The sequence below is a fragment of the Lemur catta genome, chromosome 5 (assembly GCF_020740605.2).
Source record: "Lemur catta isolate mLemCat1 chromosome 5, mLemCat1.pri, whole genome shotgun sequence".
Taxonomy (NCBI): Eukaryota; Metazoa; Chordata; class Mammalia; order Primates; family Lemuridae; genus Lemur; species Lemur catta.
This window is the reverse complement of record NC_059132.1, coordinates 56397506-56415272: the sequence shown is the minus strand read 5'-3', so window position 1 is coordinate 56415272 and position 17767 is coordinate 56397506. Positions and strand designations below refer to the sequence as shown.

The 17767-nt window shown below is 39.6% G+C and overlaps 1 protein-coding gene across 1 annotated transcript in view; it reads left to right on the top strand.

Annotated features, from left to right (window-relative positions):
• The first annotated feature begins 7939 nt into the window (after positions 1-7939).
• NUP153 (nucleoporin 153) overlaps positions 7940-17767 on the top strand; it is a 79737-nt gene continuing 69909 nt past the window's right edge. The window contains exon 1 of the mRNA XM_045551846.1: positions 7940-8526. Within this exon, the coding sequence (XP_045407802.1) occupies positions 8416-8526 (111 nt within the window). The 5' untranslated portion in view covers positions 7940-8415. The remainder of the gene's footprint in view (positions 8527-17767) is intronic.

The following is a 17767-nucleotide window of genomic DNA, read 5'->3' as shown; positions in this document are numbered from 1 at the left end:
TTTTCAGGGGAAAATAACTAGAGAAATTTAAACAAGTGATCTGACCTGCCTTGTTTGGATCTGATGTAGAACCGGCCACTCCACTTTTCTTTTACTTAGCTTGAAATTAGGACAGAAAGCTCCTAAGAACTCTTGCATCCTTCCCTTCCATCTCAGTTTTTTATACTTTTCAAAGGATCTTGTTCTACAGTTAGTGGTGGAGCAAGTAAAAAAAGTCCACTTGTTTTTGTTTGTAAACCAAAACCAAACCTGGAGAGAAGAAAGACTCTGCTGGTATCTGAGGAAACATAGGTGCAAATGATGAAAGCGAGTTAAGAGGCAGAGCCACAGTAGCTAACAGTGAAAAGAGAAAAGTGGAGTTTTCCTGTCCAATTGTCTATTCCTGGTGCCCTTCTGTAGATTTACCTCCTCACCACCCAGCACCAGATCATTACTTCTTTGCAGAGTAACTGCCATCCAGCATGGGACCCAGTATGGGAGAGAGGAGTGATTATACTCCAGCATTAGCAAGAATGAAGTTCAAATCAATCACTGGTCTCAGCACTTCAGCTGAAAGGGATGGGCCTCAAGGCAGGTGCTTCTTGTGGAAAGTGCTTATGAGTCACTGCTGACTCACTGAGGGGGCAAGATTTTATGACCAAGCAAGCAAAAAAGAGAAAATTGAACTGTTGTTAATTTAAAGCATTTAAGTTATGGCTTGGGTTTAATTGTGGCTGGTAGATGCCATTTGTTGCTTTGTTCAGGCCTCTGTGGGGACCTATGGTCTGCTTTGATGTTTTTATGCTCCATATCGTGTACGTACGAGGTGGAACCTAAATCTTCCTGGAGAGTTTTCTCTAGGTGGGGGTAGTGTGTTTAAGTAGGTTTTGCTCAATGTCTGCAGACTTACCTTTGGTTTGTTAGGCAATACTGGCTATTTAATATTGAATGGAGAATGATATAACCTCACTTATCTTTGCTTTGGAGAATATTTGAAGAGTTCTTTTTTTGTTCGTTTTTTGGTTTTGAAGAGCCATATTTTTAGTAGCTTATGATATCTTTCTGTCCTTATAATGGACCCAAACAAGGTGAGCTATGTTGAGGCCACTGGCCATGGTTATAGGTACTGGCTTAAAATCATGTTAACTAACCATTATGTTTTTGTTAATTGCTCTGTTAAATCAACTCTGCTGCCTATGATAATAGAGAATGAGGATGTACTAAATCCAGATTTTCATTTCGGGTAATAGTCTAGTTTCCTTTGGAAAAAAGCTAATGAAAATAGTTTAAAAATGTTTAGTTTCATTTCTGCGCACTTTATGGTAAAGGTGAAAGGTAACAAATGGTGAATAAGAGGGGAAAATCTACACGTTCTATAAGCTGTTGGTTCATCAACTCTTAAATTATTGGTTGTCGTAGATTAATGAGGAGCAGAAATTCGTAAGCCTGGTCTTTATACAGAAACTTTGGTTACCTCATTATCTTGCCTTGATGCATGTGTTCATATGAGCAAATGTGTTTATATTTGGCTTATACAAGGGGTGATACATGTAAGCCTTTAAAGCATGATTTTTCAGTTTTTGTATTTCATAACTTTTTAGGTCTTCCCTGTTGTAGGAGTCAAGAATTGCTCTAGGTGTATTGTGGAAAGAATACTTTTGATGAACAGCTTCAGGGGATTTTTACACTAAAAGATCCATTATTGTTATCAAATTGAGCTTTTCCAGAAATAATGTTTGGAGAAAATACTGTATCTAAATATTGTCTTAGCTTCATAGCACCTATTTAAAAGCTCAACTTACTAGAAGTAGGTAATCTATTTAATTGTTTTTATGATTTGTCAAGCAGAAAGTTGCCCTTACAGTTTAGGAAAGTGAAGTCTATAGATTTTATTCCAAGTTGCCTGACTTCTCGTCTAGCATTCTAGATATTAGATGCTAATCCAGTCCCAAGAATATTCTCTCCTAGAGTGCGTTTTTGCTTTTTGACCTTAAAAATGATTTTGTGACTACTCAGAAAAGTCATAGCAATTTTAAGGAAGTACTCTGTTTTTGTTTTTGTTTCAGAATTTCTCAGTCATAGCTTCTTGGGCTATGGTTTACTTTAATTCATGTGTTTGTTTCTCATGAATTCTAAAAAGAAAATTTGTACAAGTAAGGGATATTTGAAAATTAGCATGGTGTTCTTGAAATATCTATGCTTAACTATATTTTAAAAGGAATATTCAGTTTCAGACTCTTAACATTTCAGATATGCTTAATAAATTCTGGTGGCATGGTTAATTTTTAAAACAGTGCTTCTCAGATGTAGTGTGCATACGATTCACATAACCTGGGATGGGCAGAGGTGCTTTAGTCTAACAAGCTGCCAGGGGGTGCTGCTGCTGCGGCTGGTGGTCAGAGTAGCGAGTGGCCAAAAAGCCACTGTTTAAACTGGGTACTTTGTGCTTCCCTGGTGGTAATGGTGGGGTGATGTGTACAATAGAGTTGTTTAGGTGTTAATTAGTAGAATGCTTTTGAAGAGAAAAGCCTTAATAACTTAGGATCTGATAAATTCAAGCATTTTCTACAAATGCGTTTAAAAATAAAGAAGCTTGGTACTTAGTGTTACCAAATTGAGGTTTGCAAACATTATAGTTTTACCCAGCTTGCAACCTGAATGATAAGTCCAGTTTTATAATGTAATGGATGAATTATATTAGAAAAAACGAAATTAAACCAAGCCAATACATTTCTTGCATGGGATGGATTCAATAGCAAATGTTTAGAATTTGGAACGTAGAATGTTTTAGGTGAATTATTAGTGTTAAGTGCAAGTGGGTAATAGATCATAATACAGTAAACATTAAGAGAATTCAGTAAAATGGTAAAGTGTACTCTGTGGACAGAGATTGTTTTACAGTTTTGTGCACTGACATACTAAATGTCAAGACTAGAAACTGACACATAGCAGGTTCTCAATAAATGTTTTTTAATGAATTAATTCCAGTTGATGATTCATTAACTGTCTTAAATGTTAGAATGAGATTGGGCTTCCTGAATTTGGTCATTATTTCATCTAATAATACTGAATTTCCATTCAAGATTGATTGAATTTAAAGTATGCCTTATACTATGATGAAATATACATCAACTCATGTATATCAGAGCTATATACATTGATATACGCAGTCAGGAATAAGAAACACTCTTAAATGGCATGTTGGAATTAAGTGATAATACATAGTTAATCAAAATTTGATCAAATTAATTCGCTTAGTCTTAAATATTACTTTATTCTCAAAAGACAGAGAACACAATAAGTTAATGATGGTAAAATGATTTACTTCTTTAAATATCTTCCCATCGTCATGGCCCTTCTTCCCCAAAATACAAACAGGCAAAAAACAAAACAAAACCCAATAACTTTCTGGAATCCCAACCCTGCTATTGTGCTTTGAGTTTCTCCAGTTGACATTATGTATAATAGAATGAATTATTATTATTTTTGAGACAGGGTCTCACTCTGTTGCCCAGGCTACAGTACACTGGTGTCATCATCACTCACTGCAACCTTTAACTCCTGGGCTCAGGTGATCCTCCTGCCTCGGCCTCCTGAGTAGCTGGGACTACAGGTGCATGATACCATGCCCAGCTAATTTTATATATATATTTTTTTGTAGAGATGGGTATCACTATGTTGCCCAGGCTGATCTTGAACTCCTGGCCTCAAGTGGTCCTCCCATCTTGGCCTCCCAAAGTGCTACAGGCATGAGCCACTGCACCTGGCCAGAGTGAAATTTAAAAAAAAAACCTCTACTTTTATATTATTTTTCTATCTCAGAAAATGCATGATAATAATTATCACATGAAAATGTGTGTGGAAGACCATGGAGATCTATCTAAAACTACTCTCAATAAAATACAGTCATGCATCATGTAATAATGGGAATACATTCTCAGAAAGGCAATTTTGTCACTGTGTGAACATCAGAGTGTACGTACACAAACCTAGATGGTATAGCATACTATGCACCTAGGGTATATGGTCTAGCCTATTGCTCCTAGGCTACAAACCTGCACAACATGTTACTGTACTGAATACTGCAGGCAATTGAAACACAATAGAAAGTATTTGTGTATCTAAACAGAGAAAAGGTACAGGAAAAATACTGCATAAAAGATAAAACATGGTACATCTGTATTGGGCACTTACCATGATTGGAGCTTGCAGGACTAGAAGTTGCTCTGGGTGAGTCAGTGAGTGAATTACTGTACACTACTGTAGATTCTATAAATACTGTACACATAGGCTACACTAAATTTATTCTAAAAATTCTTTCCTTAATAATAAATTAACCTTAGCTCACTGTGGCATTTTTACTTTATAAACTTAATTTTTTTTTTTTTTTTGAGACAGAGTCTCACTCTGTTGCCCGGGCTAGAGTGAGTGCCGTGGCATCATCCTAGCTCACAGCAACCTCAAACTCCTGGACTCAAGCAATCCTCCTGCCTCAGCCTCCCGAGTAGCTGGGACTACAGGCATGCGCCACCATGCCTGGCTAATTTTTTCTGTATATATTTTTAGCTGTCCATATAATTTCTTTCTATTTTTAGTAGAGACGGGGTCTCGCTCTTGCTCAGGCTGGTTTCGAACTCCTGAGCTCAAACAATCCGCCGGCCTCAGGCCTTGGCCCGCCCGCCTCGGCCTCCCAGAGTGCTAGGATTACAGGCATGAGCCACCATGCCCGACCTATAAACTTAATTTTTAACTGTTTTAGAACACTTAGCTTAGATAAAAGACACACACTGTACCACTATACCAAAATATTTTCTTTTTTATATCCTTATTCTATAATTTTATAAACGTATTTTTATTATTACTTTTTTTACTTTTAAGACTTTTTTGTTAAAAATTAAGACACAGACACACACATTAGCCTAGACCTACACAGGGTCAGGATCATCAATATCACTGTCTTCTACCTCCACATCTTGCTCCACTGGAAGATCTTCAGGGGCAATAACATACATGGAACTATCATCTCCTATAACAGTGCCTTCTTGTGCAATACCTCCTGAAGGACTGGGCTGAGGCTGTTTTACAGTTAATTTTTTTTTTAAATAAGTAGAAGGAGTATACTCTAAAATAATGATAAAAAACATAGTAACTACATAAGCCAGTAACATAGTCATTTATCATCAAGTATTACATACTGTACATAATTGAATGTGCTAGACTTGTAAATGACTAGCAACGCAGTGGGCTTGTTTACACCAGCATCATCAGAGACACATGAGTAATGCATTATGCTAAATACCTTACAATGACAGTAATGTCACCAGGCGATAGGTGATAGGGATTTTTCAGTTCCTTTTTAATTTCATGGGACCACCATTGTACATGTGGTCTGTCATTGACCAAAACATTGTTATGTGGTGCATGACTATAATAATTTGGTTTAATAGACATCATAACAGACACCTCATTTGGGTAGGGTAAAATAACTATGTAATTATGTAACACTTCCTAATAAAATAACTACATACAACATCCTAATTTCCTGTAATTGTCATCTTTAAATATTCCTTTGGCCAGAATTGTCTTAGCTTTTGAAGAATGTATCAGGGCTATTTTTCAGTCCAGGCTGAGCTTAGACTAAATTGTATTTCATATTAGTGGCTATTCCTTTTCTATTAGAGAAGGGTCAACAGGCTCTCCATTTGCTGTTTTATAATTGGCAGATAGTTACTATATTATATGGGAAAAACATAAAGAAGTTTCTTGGAAAAGGACCATTGTAGTAATAGGTTTTTCAAGAATTGCGATGTCTCCCAATATACCATTTGTTTTGGCTGAAAAACTGGGGTCCAGGTTGAATGTAGATTTCCTCCTGTTTTTTTTTTTTTTTTTTTTAGACAGAGTCTCGCTCTGTCACCTGGGTTGCAGTACAATGGCATCACTATCGCTCACTGCAACCTCAAACTCCTGGGCTCAAGCGATTCTCCTGACTCACAGCCTTCCTAGTGCTGGGAGTACAGGCATGCACTACTATACCCAGCTAATTTTTCTATTTTTTTTTGTAGAGATGAGGTCTTGCTGTTGCTCAGTCTGGTCTTAAATTCCTGGCCTTGGCCTCCTAAAGTGCTAGAATTACAGGTGTGAGCCACCGCACCATTTTTTGTGTGATGGGGTCTGGCTGTATTGCCCAGGCTGGTCTTGAACTCCTGGGCTCAAGTGATCCTCCCATCTTGGCCTCCCAAATGCTGGAATTTCAGACGTGAGCCACTGTGCCCCGGCCTCCTCCTGTCTTTTATTCCTCCTCTGCTCTCAAGCCTGGTATGTCTTCCAATGACTCAGTCACATGAATGTGGGACTAATGTATTACAGCTCCCTCAAATATTGTTTTACTTCAAAGAAATAATTATGAAATGAAGTAAACAATTGAGAGCAAGGCTAAGAGGGATGTGGATTTGAGGGATATCTCCTCAAATCCTCCCAAGTATTCTGAAGTTTTGTCTAAGTTTGCCCCAATTCTTTTGCACGTCTCTTCCTTTCAAAGCTTGCTGTAAAAGCTGTCGCATTAGGCCAAATAACAGCCTTTAAGAAAGGGATGGGCTTTGAGTCCCAGCCAGTCCTCTGTCCTTTGCTGGAAATTTTGAGTCTGACAGAGTGAAGAGGAAAGATAGGATGTGGCTAGAGTTTAATCTCCTATATATGTAGCCAAATTAAAGATTCATGTATAGATCTTCTCTGGGAGTTAGCTTATCAATAATTACTTAACTCTGCCTCTCAAATACCTAGCTAGGAATTTTGAAAGAATAGGATTTCCTTTCCATGTAGGAGGAAGAGGGCACCTGAGACAAACAATTCTTATTTACGAAGGATATGGCACTTCAGGGGGAAGAGCAGGCTTACCTGGAGAATCTAGTGAAAAGTTAGTGGTGGAAGGAGGCATGAAGCCACAACAAGAGAGCAGAAGAGAAAACAGATTCATTTTGTTTACCATATTTCTCTGGACCTTTTGTCTGGTCGGTTGAATGGGAGGGCTGGACCAAGAACTTTCTAACTCTCAGCTCCTAGAATCTGCACTTTGTGAATTCAGTCTTTGAGTCTAGCTCACTTACCCGCTTTCCTAAATATAATGCCTTCTATTTGAAGCAAAGATATGTATACTTTTATTACTAGGAATATATCACTTATCTCTAATGTGTGCTGACTTCATAGGTTATCATTGTAATCATTTCATGCATTTCTTGTATACCAGGAAATATAAAGTACTCTGCATAGTTGATCACATGCTCCTCATTACAGCTTTATAAGGTGGGTTTTAAAGTTCCCATTTTATAGAGGAGGAAGGTAAGACTCAGAAGGTTTTGACTCATCCAAGGTCAAACAGGTAGAGTGGTGGAGCCAGAATTCCAGTCTTGTGTGTTTGACAACAAAGCCCTTATATGATTAATGAACTGTTAATGAAGGTATATACATTTTTTTAATTCGAACGGTTATGGACATTGTTTTTTTTCAACCCCAGGGTTTTTTTCTACATTTGTGCATTACTAACTCGTATCTTTAATTTTATTATCTGTTTATTTTCTGCCCACTCAACCAACCGACCGGGAGAAGTGGAGTGGAAGAGGTTACTGTTTTTATGTTAAGTAGTTCTCAGAGTCTAGATGTACAGCCAAAGGCAGCAGTAGGACCCTGTGGCTTTGTGTCTCTGCGACGCTCGTTAGAGCCCCTTCCCCGCCCGTCCTCGTTTCCAAGAATGCGCGTTCTAGCGCCGAACTACGTTTCCTAGCGTGGCGCGCGGCCGAGAGCGCGGGCTCGACCGGCCCTTCCTTCCTCCTCGCCTATCAGCCAGTCGCAGCGTGATGATGCAAGCGCGTCGGGCGCCGACGAGTGACGAGTTCTGGCTCGCGACGGCGGCGGCGGCCTTGGCCGCGGCAATAGGCGCAAGAGCGCCGGCGACTGCGGGGACTACGCCAACGGCGGCGGGGCGGGCGCTGTGCGCAGAGGGGAGGGGAGGGGGGGAGGCGGGCGGCGCCAGCGGCTTCAACTGCGGCAGCTACGGCTAGGGCGACGGAAGAACCCCCAGCAGCCGGCGGTCGAGTTAGGCCTCAGCAGCGCCCGGAGCTGTTCGTACTGTCCTCTGCGGATCTCCATAGAGACCGTGACATACACAGAGGCGGGGGTCCGCAGGAGGCTGCCTGACCGGGGCCAGCTCCTCGGCCTCTGCCGCCGCCACCCGCTTCCCCGCCGCACCCTCTCTCGGCTCCTGCTTTCAACCTCGCGGTTCCTGGTGTGCCTGTGTCCCACTGGGTGGGCACCGCGGGCAGACTCTTGGGCCGGGGCCGGGCGCCGGGGGGGGCGCTCTAAGGCCTCCGCCTCTGCCTCTCCCGCCCCCTTGCCCGCCCCCTTACGCGCCCCGGAGCGGGAAGCAGCGGAGGCTCCGCCATGGCCTCGGGAGCCGGAGGAATCGGAGGGGGCGGTGGCGGCAAGATCCGGACGCGGCGTTGCCACCAGGGGCCAATTAAGCCTTACCAGCAGGGGCGACAACAGCACCAGGTACGGGACCCCGACGCCGTGGTGGCCCAGCGGGTTGGGAACTCGGCAGGAGGAAACGGGCGGTGTGAGGCCCCGGCGCCCCACGTGGAGGCGACTGGAGGGCCTGGGGGGAAGGCCCGAAGGAGGCGGCGGGAGCTCAGGCCGTTGGGGGTGGCGACGGGAAGTGGGCTGAGACGGGCCCAGCCTTGCGGCGCACACGTGTGCTTTAGGCCGCCTCTCCCCAACCCTCGGGGCCAGGGGCTTTCCCGGACGGGCGCAGGGCGGGAAAATAAATTCTAGGCCCACAATGCGTGCGTTTCTTTTTTTTTTTTTCTTTCTTTTGGCGGGGATTGGGAATTTGACGGTATTACTCACGTCCTCTCGGAGGAGAAAGCTGTGCCCGATTTCAGTGTGTGTGTGTGTGTGTGTGTGTGTGTGTGTAGGGGGGCTGCCGGGAGGAATCTGCCTCTGGGGCACACGGGGAGTTGGGGGGGCGCTGTTACTCGGAAAGTGGAATAACTTAGTCGCAGTCTATTAATTAATTTTCGGTCTTCCCTGCTCATGTCCCTCCCTGATCTGAGAGCATTGGCTTAGATTTTCTTAACCGGGTTATAGTTACCGTGGCACTGGGGCATTTTGAAAGTCCCTCTCCACCCTTACGTCTTTTCTCTGCTGCGTAACTTTTCTCCCCCCCCCTTCCTGCCCTCCCCGCTTTATTTTGGAGGTTGGAATTGGCTGTTCTCCACAGTTGACCGGGACTCCTGCTCTGATCTCATACACAAAATATTTTAACATTAGGGGGCATATTCTAGAAGTTTAGGTACTTTTGACACTCCAGGAATGTTGGTGGTCTTATAATTTAGCCACCGTACGTACTCGTGGGTGTTTAAAGTTACAAACAGGGGTTTATCCTAACTGTAAATGGACATTTGATTCTGAGAAAATTCCATTTTTTAAATGTTGCTTGTTTGGATTAAGAAAATGTTAAAACCCTATTTTAATAAAGCCCCTAAGAAAACTTCTCAATGTTACTAAGGTGGGAAGTATGTCTTAAACTTGTTAAAAAAAAAAAAAGTATAGTAAAAGGGACTGATTAACTTGTTGCGTACTTCAAAGCTAGACTTCCTAGATTATTCTGAATGATAAAGATTGAACACTTTAGCATGTTATTTGGTGGTGTTACTAAATTGTATCATTATCAACAGATTTTTAAAAGTAAAGATCTGAGGAAAATATTTGAATGACAAAAATACATACTACTTATGTATTAAGTAGTTTTGTACTAATGGTTAGAAGGGTTGGCATTACTGTTGCTTCCACTAGTGTTCCCCAGTTATGTACTAAAAGTGCTTGGTTTTCATATTTCTTTGTGAGGAACAGGGGTATGTGCAGACTAATTTAAGATTAGAATTCAGGTCACAAGCTTTGCCATTTAACTTAATCCTTTTGTAGAATGAAAGTTAGACATAGATGCTTTCTGTTTCTCCTGAGAATAAATTTCTTTGAGTACTTTCTTAGATCTTCGTGTATTACACATAGAAAAATGAAATGTTTTAAATACAGATTAGTGGATGGTATGGACAGAGGTTAGAAGAGATTTAATATATTCCAGTGGCAAAAGTTATATTCACAGCTTATTTTTAAATGTGCTTAGAAATCTAATTTTGGGGAGATGATGCTTTAACAGCATAACACCTATGATCCAAGTTGTCTTAGAGCTGATATGACTTTAGGCTGTATAGTTTTGTTTTAGGTCTTGATAATTTATCATTGCCTCCTATCTAAAATGCTTTTGGCTTCTTACCCCAGCCATTTAATTAAAAAAAAATACATTTTAGCTTTTGAATTGGGATTAAAGGTGTTTAGGGGTTTCTTGATCAATACTGTAGGTGTTATTTAATATTGGCAGAAACTACCCAGAAAAGTATTCAGGTATATATACAAAAGAATACTCTTCTGTTTATTGTTTTTTTTTTGTTGTTGTGTTTTTTTTTTTAAAATTTTAAAGACTTTCGTTAGCCATCATTAGAACTTTGGTGGACCTATGGGCTACCTGCTTGCTGCTGTGTGCTATCCTAAGCTGTCAACTGCATGTTTTGCAGCAGCTGCTGAGTCATCATGAAGCAAGGAGCTTCATGACATGGCATGTTTTATACTAATGTTATTTGATTAAGTGTCCAAGGGTTTCCAGGCAGAAATGAAGCTTTTGGTGGTTTAGTAGAAGATTGGAATAAGAATGAGCGGTCTGGCACTGATAGTTAATGGATGTTTGCCAATGCCTGTCAGGCCAACTAGCTAATGCAGTCACCCAGTACCTGTGACTTCTGCATGTATTCAGTTGACTTGTAATTTCCTGTTTTGATTTCTGGTTTAGCTTTATTGGGGAATGCCTAAAGTTTAGCATTTTCACTTTTTAACTTCTGATCTTTAAAATGTCATCTTTCTTGAATTTGTGAAGACAGAAATCCATTGTTTTGCTCAACTAGCTGAAGGGTAGTAACTTAAGAATTGTAGAAGCAAAAATGAAGAAAAGCCATGAATAATGTAGGTTGATCATTTCACTTGCTTTCTCCCCAACCCCTTACCTTTTAGCTCAGATGCATTTAGGAAATGGTGTTATTTTTCTAGTTGGGAGTGAACAGATCACCAAGGAGAATGTGGTTAGTTCTTGTCTTCCTTTCTCGTTTCATTTTTGTGCAGATTATCAGGTCGGGAAAGTCAGCTCTGTGGAGAGGTCAAGCTGCTTGCTTTTCTTAATAGCCACCACAAAAAACTTGAGCTCATGGGCAAACCAGGCCTTGTCTCTGGGAGAACCTACTGCCACCTCCTGGTGAGATGGAGCCACTTACTTTTGCACCCTTCGCTTTTTTTGGAGGGGGCTGGGGTGTGCTTCAGACATTTGTCTTCTGGTTTGGAGCTAAGGGAATCTACCTTTAATCCTCCTAGATACAGTTTGTATCTTACAACTCAAGTTTCTGCATTTTGCTATTTAAAAAAGTGGGGAGGAAACCGCCATGCAAATAGCTTAGATCAGGGGTCAGTAATTTATTCTCTAAAGGGCCATATAGTAAATTTTTAGGCTCTGCTGTGGCAAATTCTTCGTTGTTTTGCTTTTACAACCGTTTAACAAATGTAAAAACCATTCTTGGCATGTATAAAAACAGGCCAAGGGCTGAATTTGGCCCATAGACCATGGTTTGCTGAAACCTGGATTACATGATAGTATGCTTTTATCTGTTTGGTAGCTTCTGTATGATACTTTGTCCCAAGTAAGTGTATCCTAGCTAGTATCTGATGGCTAGTGTTCTCAGTTTTGAAAAGGAGGAATATTTAGAGATTGAATATTTAACTCATTCTAGAAGTCACTAAGTAGTTTTGTCTTTATTTGCTTTATCCTAGATGTTTAATACTGTCAGTGGGAATAGAAATGGAAATAGTTGATAGGAAAAAAAAGTATGGCAGTCAGACTGTGTTTGAATCCCTGTTCTGCCCTGACTTGGACAAGTTATATAGATTTTGCTTAATTTACTCCTCTGTAAAGTGAAAATTGTTGTGAGAGTTAAATGAGATAATATAAGTAAAGCTTTTAGAATAGGACCTGGCATATATAGTAACTCATTTGAAATTGTAATTAGATAGAACCTTTTGATTTAATTTGTTTAAATTGTCTCTGAATTTTGCTGCCCTTTAGTAGAATTTTTTTTTTTTCCCTTTAGGTACCTAAGTGCAATCCTTCATAGGCTCACATTTTTAAGGTCTTTGTTTACTAAACAGTGAGGCCAAACCTCAAACTATTACTACCTTTTTAAGTACTTAGTATTTTCCTCATAGAAATGCCAGTCATTTAAGTATATAGGAAAAAAATCCAAGTATTAAATTATTTAATGCAAAGTAGATTTTTCATTTGTGATGAGAGGCTTTTGTGTAGTCTTTTACCAATTTACTTGCCAATTTTTCTTATAAAATAAATGACAAAAAAGGCCAGGTAGTGTCTCCATTTTCTGGAAAGTTCCCTGATGAGGCAGGTATCTTAGTTTGAAGTAAAATGAAAACTTTGGTCAGATATCACTAGTTAAAACCATTTTCATTAGGTGCATAATATTATTGCAAAGATTATAATCTTGTATTTTCAAAAAAAAATTACTTGTAGCTACTTAGCTTATGGTCATGGCTATAATATATTTTTAAAAGATTCTTCTGTGTAGGGAAGCTTGGTTTAAAGTCTTGTCGTCAGATACAGTTTATTGTTAGAAACAGGGTGATGGGATGCGTTTGTTTTATATAGCTATTTCAGTTCATTTGTGAATTTGCTTGATTTTGCTTATCTTTTTCATATTGGGATTTAAGAAACACCCTGAGTTTTCAAACATATTATGTGAGGAAAAGTGTGACAATATTTTATAGGTAACTTTTAGTGGGTTTAAGTGCTGTGGGCTTTTATTGAGTCTACTCTTGCTAGTTTGAAATGTCTTTTAGGGACTCCTTGCCTTGTTCTTGTTTAATTACTGTTAATTATCTGTTAATACCACCTCTGTAGAATGCATAACTAGAAATAAATGGGAAGCCAGGTCATGTTTCTCTTTACCGTATTTGTGGCAAAATGTTTTGAAGGAGGTTAAAATGTGTAGCCAATTGTAGGTTTTTAGTTCTTTAGGAAAATATTTTAACTGGAGGACTTGGACTGGGTGTATAGGGTAAGCTTGGCTTCTGGTTATAAAAGACAAGTAATCCTCAGATTTGGAGGTTAAATTCGGATTATTGAAACTAGATTCAGTGTAGCCTTAGGAATTGAGTACTTCATTACTTTTTTCCCTGATGGACATAACTGAGTGTTAAAGTTATAATAGAGAAGCTTTATTAAAATAAGTAATGTAAAGTGGATATATTTAAAAACTGGAAAGAACGGAAACATTAGAATTGCATATGTTTTTATCATTTAGTGTTTTCTTTTTTTGAGGCAGGGAGGGCGTTCGTGTCATCATAGCTCACTGCAACCTCTACCTCCTGGGCTTAAGTGATCCTCCTGTCCTGCCTCAGCCTCCTGAGTAGCTGAGACTACAGGCGTGTGCCACCATGCCCAGCTAATTTTTTATTTTTTGTACAGACGGGGTCTCGCTATTGCCCAGACAATATTTAGTGTTTAAGATGTTTTTTGAGGTAGGTAGTTTTTAAAGTCTCAAGTGGAGTCTTAGGGTTCTTAGCCCTTGTTTTTCATTTGGGGTTGGAGGGAGCAAGGAAGAAAACTGATTTGGGAAACTATGTGAAATAAGACTTTCAAGAAAGTTTGTAAAGGATGGCCTAGTGACATGAAAGTTAAATGGGTAAGGAGGGTGTGCACAGAACCCTGGAAGAAAACTAAGAGGTAGTGACTGGCCTCGGCACAATACAGGCAGCCAAAAGAGCAGATACAAATCAAAACAGCAGTGTATTGTGGGAGAATAGGATCCTAGCACCTTAAAACTGATGGACTATATTTGATATTTATGGTTAAAGATCTAGTGAAATTATTTGAGAAAGGAGATTTCTATAATCTGAATACTATTTAATACAGCATAATGTGAAGAAAAGGGAGTTGAACAGAACTGAAGTCAAGAAAACTAATAGGAAAAGAGCTTTGCATGTGAAAAAGAAAGGATATATAGGAATAATAAGGATTTGGCCATATTGAAAAGGAATCTCTGATTATTTGGTGAATAGATTTATGGGAAAAGAATATCTTTTTAATTACAAATGAGTTCTGGGTTAGTGTTGTAGAATACCCTCCCCCTTACTCCCACCCTAGCCTTCTTTCATTAATCCTTGAACTCAGGTTAAATATAATTTGAAAAGCTAATATATTCATAGTGCTTTACACATTGAATGTTCATTTTCTTTTGCTTTTTTCTGCCAAGGACTGGATTTGGATGAATGTTCTTGATATGTGTGTAGTATTAAATTGAATTTGCTTCTGGTCCCTAAATGGGATTTTAAACTAGTCTAAATCTCAGTGGCATTTTTGTCATATTTTGCCAAATGAAGAACCCTTAGTTCTCCGAGAGAGAAAACCTGATGGATTTAGCTAGTTCAAGTTTAAAAATTCACTCCTTTAATCCTTGAATTTAAATTTCTTATTTATGATTATCTAGTGTAGACTTTGCTTTAGGGCCATCCGGAATATTTTAAAGATTTTAATGCTGTTTTTTGTTGTTGATTTTTCTAAACCCTTCATTAATTTTGCTTTCTTTGGCTACCTTTTTGTTTCTTTTCATTTAGCTGGCTTTGTGGTGTTTATCCTTCCAGAGGATGGTTTGGTTTCCCTTTGTTCTTGAATAGCTTCATAGGTTGTTTTTTGGGGAAGGGATATTTATTAGTGGGGCAATAAAAATGATAATTGCTTAAGGTAAAACTGTTAAATCAAATGAATGTATTAACTGGAATTACTGATGCTCCTTTTAGAAACTTGTCCCAGAACACTTCTTTATTTTCTTAGAGACAAGGTCTCCTTATGTTGCCCAGGAGTTTGAATCTAGCCTGGGCTATATTCAAACTCCTGGACTCAAGTGATCCTCCTGCCTCACCTCCCAAGTATCTTGCTTTGGAATAATCATGAGGCAATAAGATGTTATTTGAGCAGTGCAGCTGTAGATAAATTAAACCCATGCACCAACTAACCTATGTACTATGTAGACCTGGTGCCTACTCTCACAGAACTGATGCTCTGGTAGAGGCCATGGACAGATTGTAAATCCCATCCTGTTTGACAAATTGCCCTCATGTAGGAAGTACAGGGCACTGTTGGTACATATAAGGGAGTGACTGTCTCAAGATTTGAAGGGTCAGAGACAGTTTTCTGCAGGAAAACTTCTGTAAAATTACAGTTGTGGCAGTTACGCTTACTGCTGAAGCCTCTGAAAGTAGGGAGGAAATTGGTTGGGTAAAGTAGGGCTTGAGTATTCACTCTTCAGTGTCCCTTTATTCAGAGAACTTCAGTCTCCCACTCTGGTTTTTTGTTTTGCTTTTTTTTTTTAAATCATAAAGTATTCTTTCAGGTCCATATAGGAAGCTGATATGCCCCATTCCTGTAAAGACCTGAAGAACTCTTCACTCAAGTACTCCTGAAAAGATAGATGGCTTATATTGGACCTTGTTTGGTAGTAAGGTCAAAGAAACCTTTTCTTCCCATAAGAAAACCATTTCCCCTCTTATCTAACTCCTTTCACTCTTTCTCAGTTTTCCAATAGTGGCTGAAGTCTGTCTTTGGTACTTTACACTCTTATAAAAAATTGCCAGTTGGGGAGATACTTCTCCATATCTGTTTGCTAGGCAAGATTCTTTACCTCTTGATAGTTTCCTACTCAATGCTGTGCGTAATCAGATTTCTTTTCCCTAGTGGTTTTGTTTATTTATTTTTTTAGAGACAGGGTCTCGTTCTGTTGCCCAGACTTGGGAGGGCAGTGGGGTCATCATAGCTCACTGCAACCTCCAATTTCTGGGCTTCAAGCCCTCCTCCCACCTCAGCCTGCCAAGTAGCTGGGACTGCAGGTACAGGCCACCACACCTGGCTAGTTATTTTTATTTTTTGTAGAGACAGGGTTCCTCTGTGTTGCCCATTCCTGGCCTCAAGCAATCCTCTTGCCCCAACCTCCTAAAGTGCTGGGATTATAGGCCTGAGCCACAGTGCTTGTACCCTGCCTTCCTAGCAATTTTTAAAAAATTCTAATGTCTGGTATTGGCTGTTTACCCTAAACAAATATATACGCTGTGTGAGTCTTCATAACAGTGGAAATAAAATTGACTCAAAGGTAGGCTTTTATGTTTATGATGGATTTTCAGAGTCAATATGACAAAGTTGATGTTTATAAAAACTGATATAATGGCATGTTGTGTTTGATAGATAATGAGATAATCACTCAAATAGGTGGGCTTTAAGGTAAAACTTTACCTTATATTTTAAATTTATATTTTGCTTTATGTTTACCAAGGCCTTAATTGAAATAACAGTACAGTAGTTCTCAAACACTAATTTGCATAAGAATCACCTTAAGAGCTTGTTAAAACATACTTGCCTTTCTAAGGAGCTTATAGATGACACCAGTACTGCTTGCCTGAGGGCTATACTGTTTTAGTCCTTCTATAGTTACTGGATACATTATATAAACTGCAGAACAGACCATGCAGATTCTCACACATGGGCATGCACACAAGAATCAAGGGTAATTTTGAATGGTTTAAAGTTAATTTAAGATTTTGGTTTTGCATTAGTTGTTAAGTTTACCAGAAGCTTGGACCGAATGTTCCAAGGGCACTGCTATATTTGGGTCTTTGTACCTTTTTGTCCCTCAGTATGTAATAACTTCTCCAGTAGAAATTTGTATGGCCTGTTCTTCACTTTTTAAGTCTTTACTTATATAATGGGGTACCTCTCCCCTTTTGCTTCCCAGCTCTATTTTTGTCGGTAGCACTAAATCACCATATTATGTTTATGTTACATATTATGTTTACCTGGTTATTTGTCTGTCTCCCTAACCTAGAATATGAGCTCCAAGAGGGCAGGAACTTGTTCACTGCTGTGTCCCAGTGTTTAATGCCTGACATGTAGTATGCAATCAATAAGTATTGATTTAATGAAGAATAGTGATGTCTGCCTTTACCTCCGAGAGTTAGTGCAGATTCTAAAATATTCACCAGGATAAAGCACCTTTTCTGGTCCATTTATATATTGCTTTATAGAGATAAAGGTTGGATGTAGCTTGTTGAGTAATATGGGTGCTTCCTCAAGTATGGTTGGTACACCTGTTCGTTTTTTCTTTTTAAAAAAAAATTTATTTATTTGTTTATGTATGAATGAATGAATGACAGTCTCACTCTGTTGCTGGGCTAGAGTGCCGTGGCGTCAGCCTAGCTCACAGCAACCTCAAACTCCTGGGCTCAAGTGATCCTCCTGCCTCAGCCTCCTGAGTTGCTGGGACTACAGGTGCGCAGCACCATGCCCAGCTAATTTTTTCTATTTTTAGTAGAGAAAGGAGTCTCCTGCTCAGGCTGATCTTGAACTCCTGAGCTCAAGCGATCCTCCTGCCTCGGCCTCCCAGAGTGCTAGGTTAACAGACATGAGCCCTTGCACCCAGCCTGTTCATTGTTGATAAAGGTGAATCTGATACATAGAAAAAAAATTAACAACTAGCACTCCTATATCAGTTAGAATCCTAGGAAGAAAGAGTTTACTGCAGATGGCTCAACCGAAGTATCTTAAAGAAAGGGTCTACTTAGAGTGATGCTGGTGGCT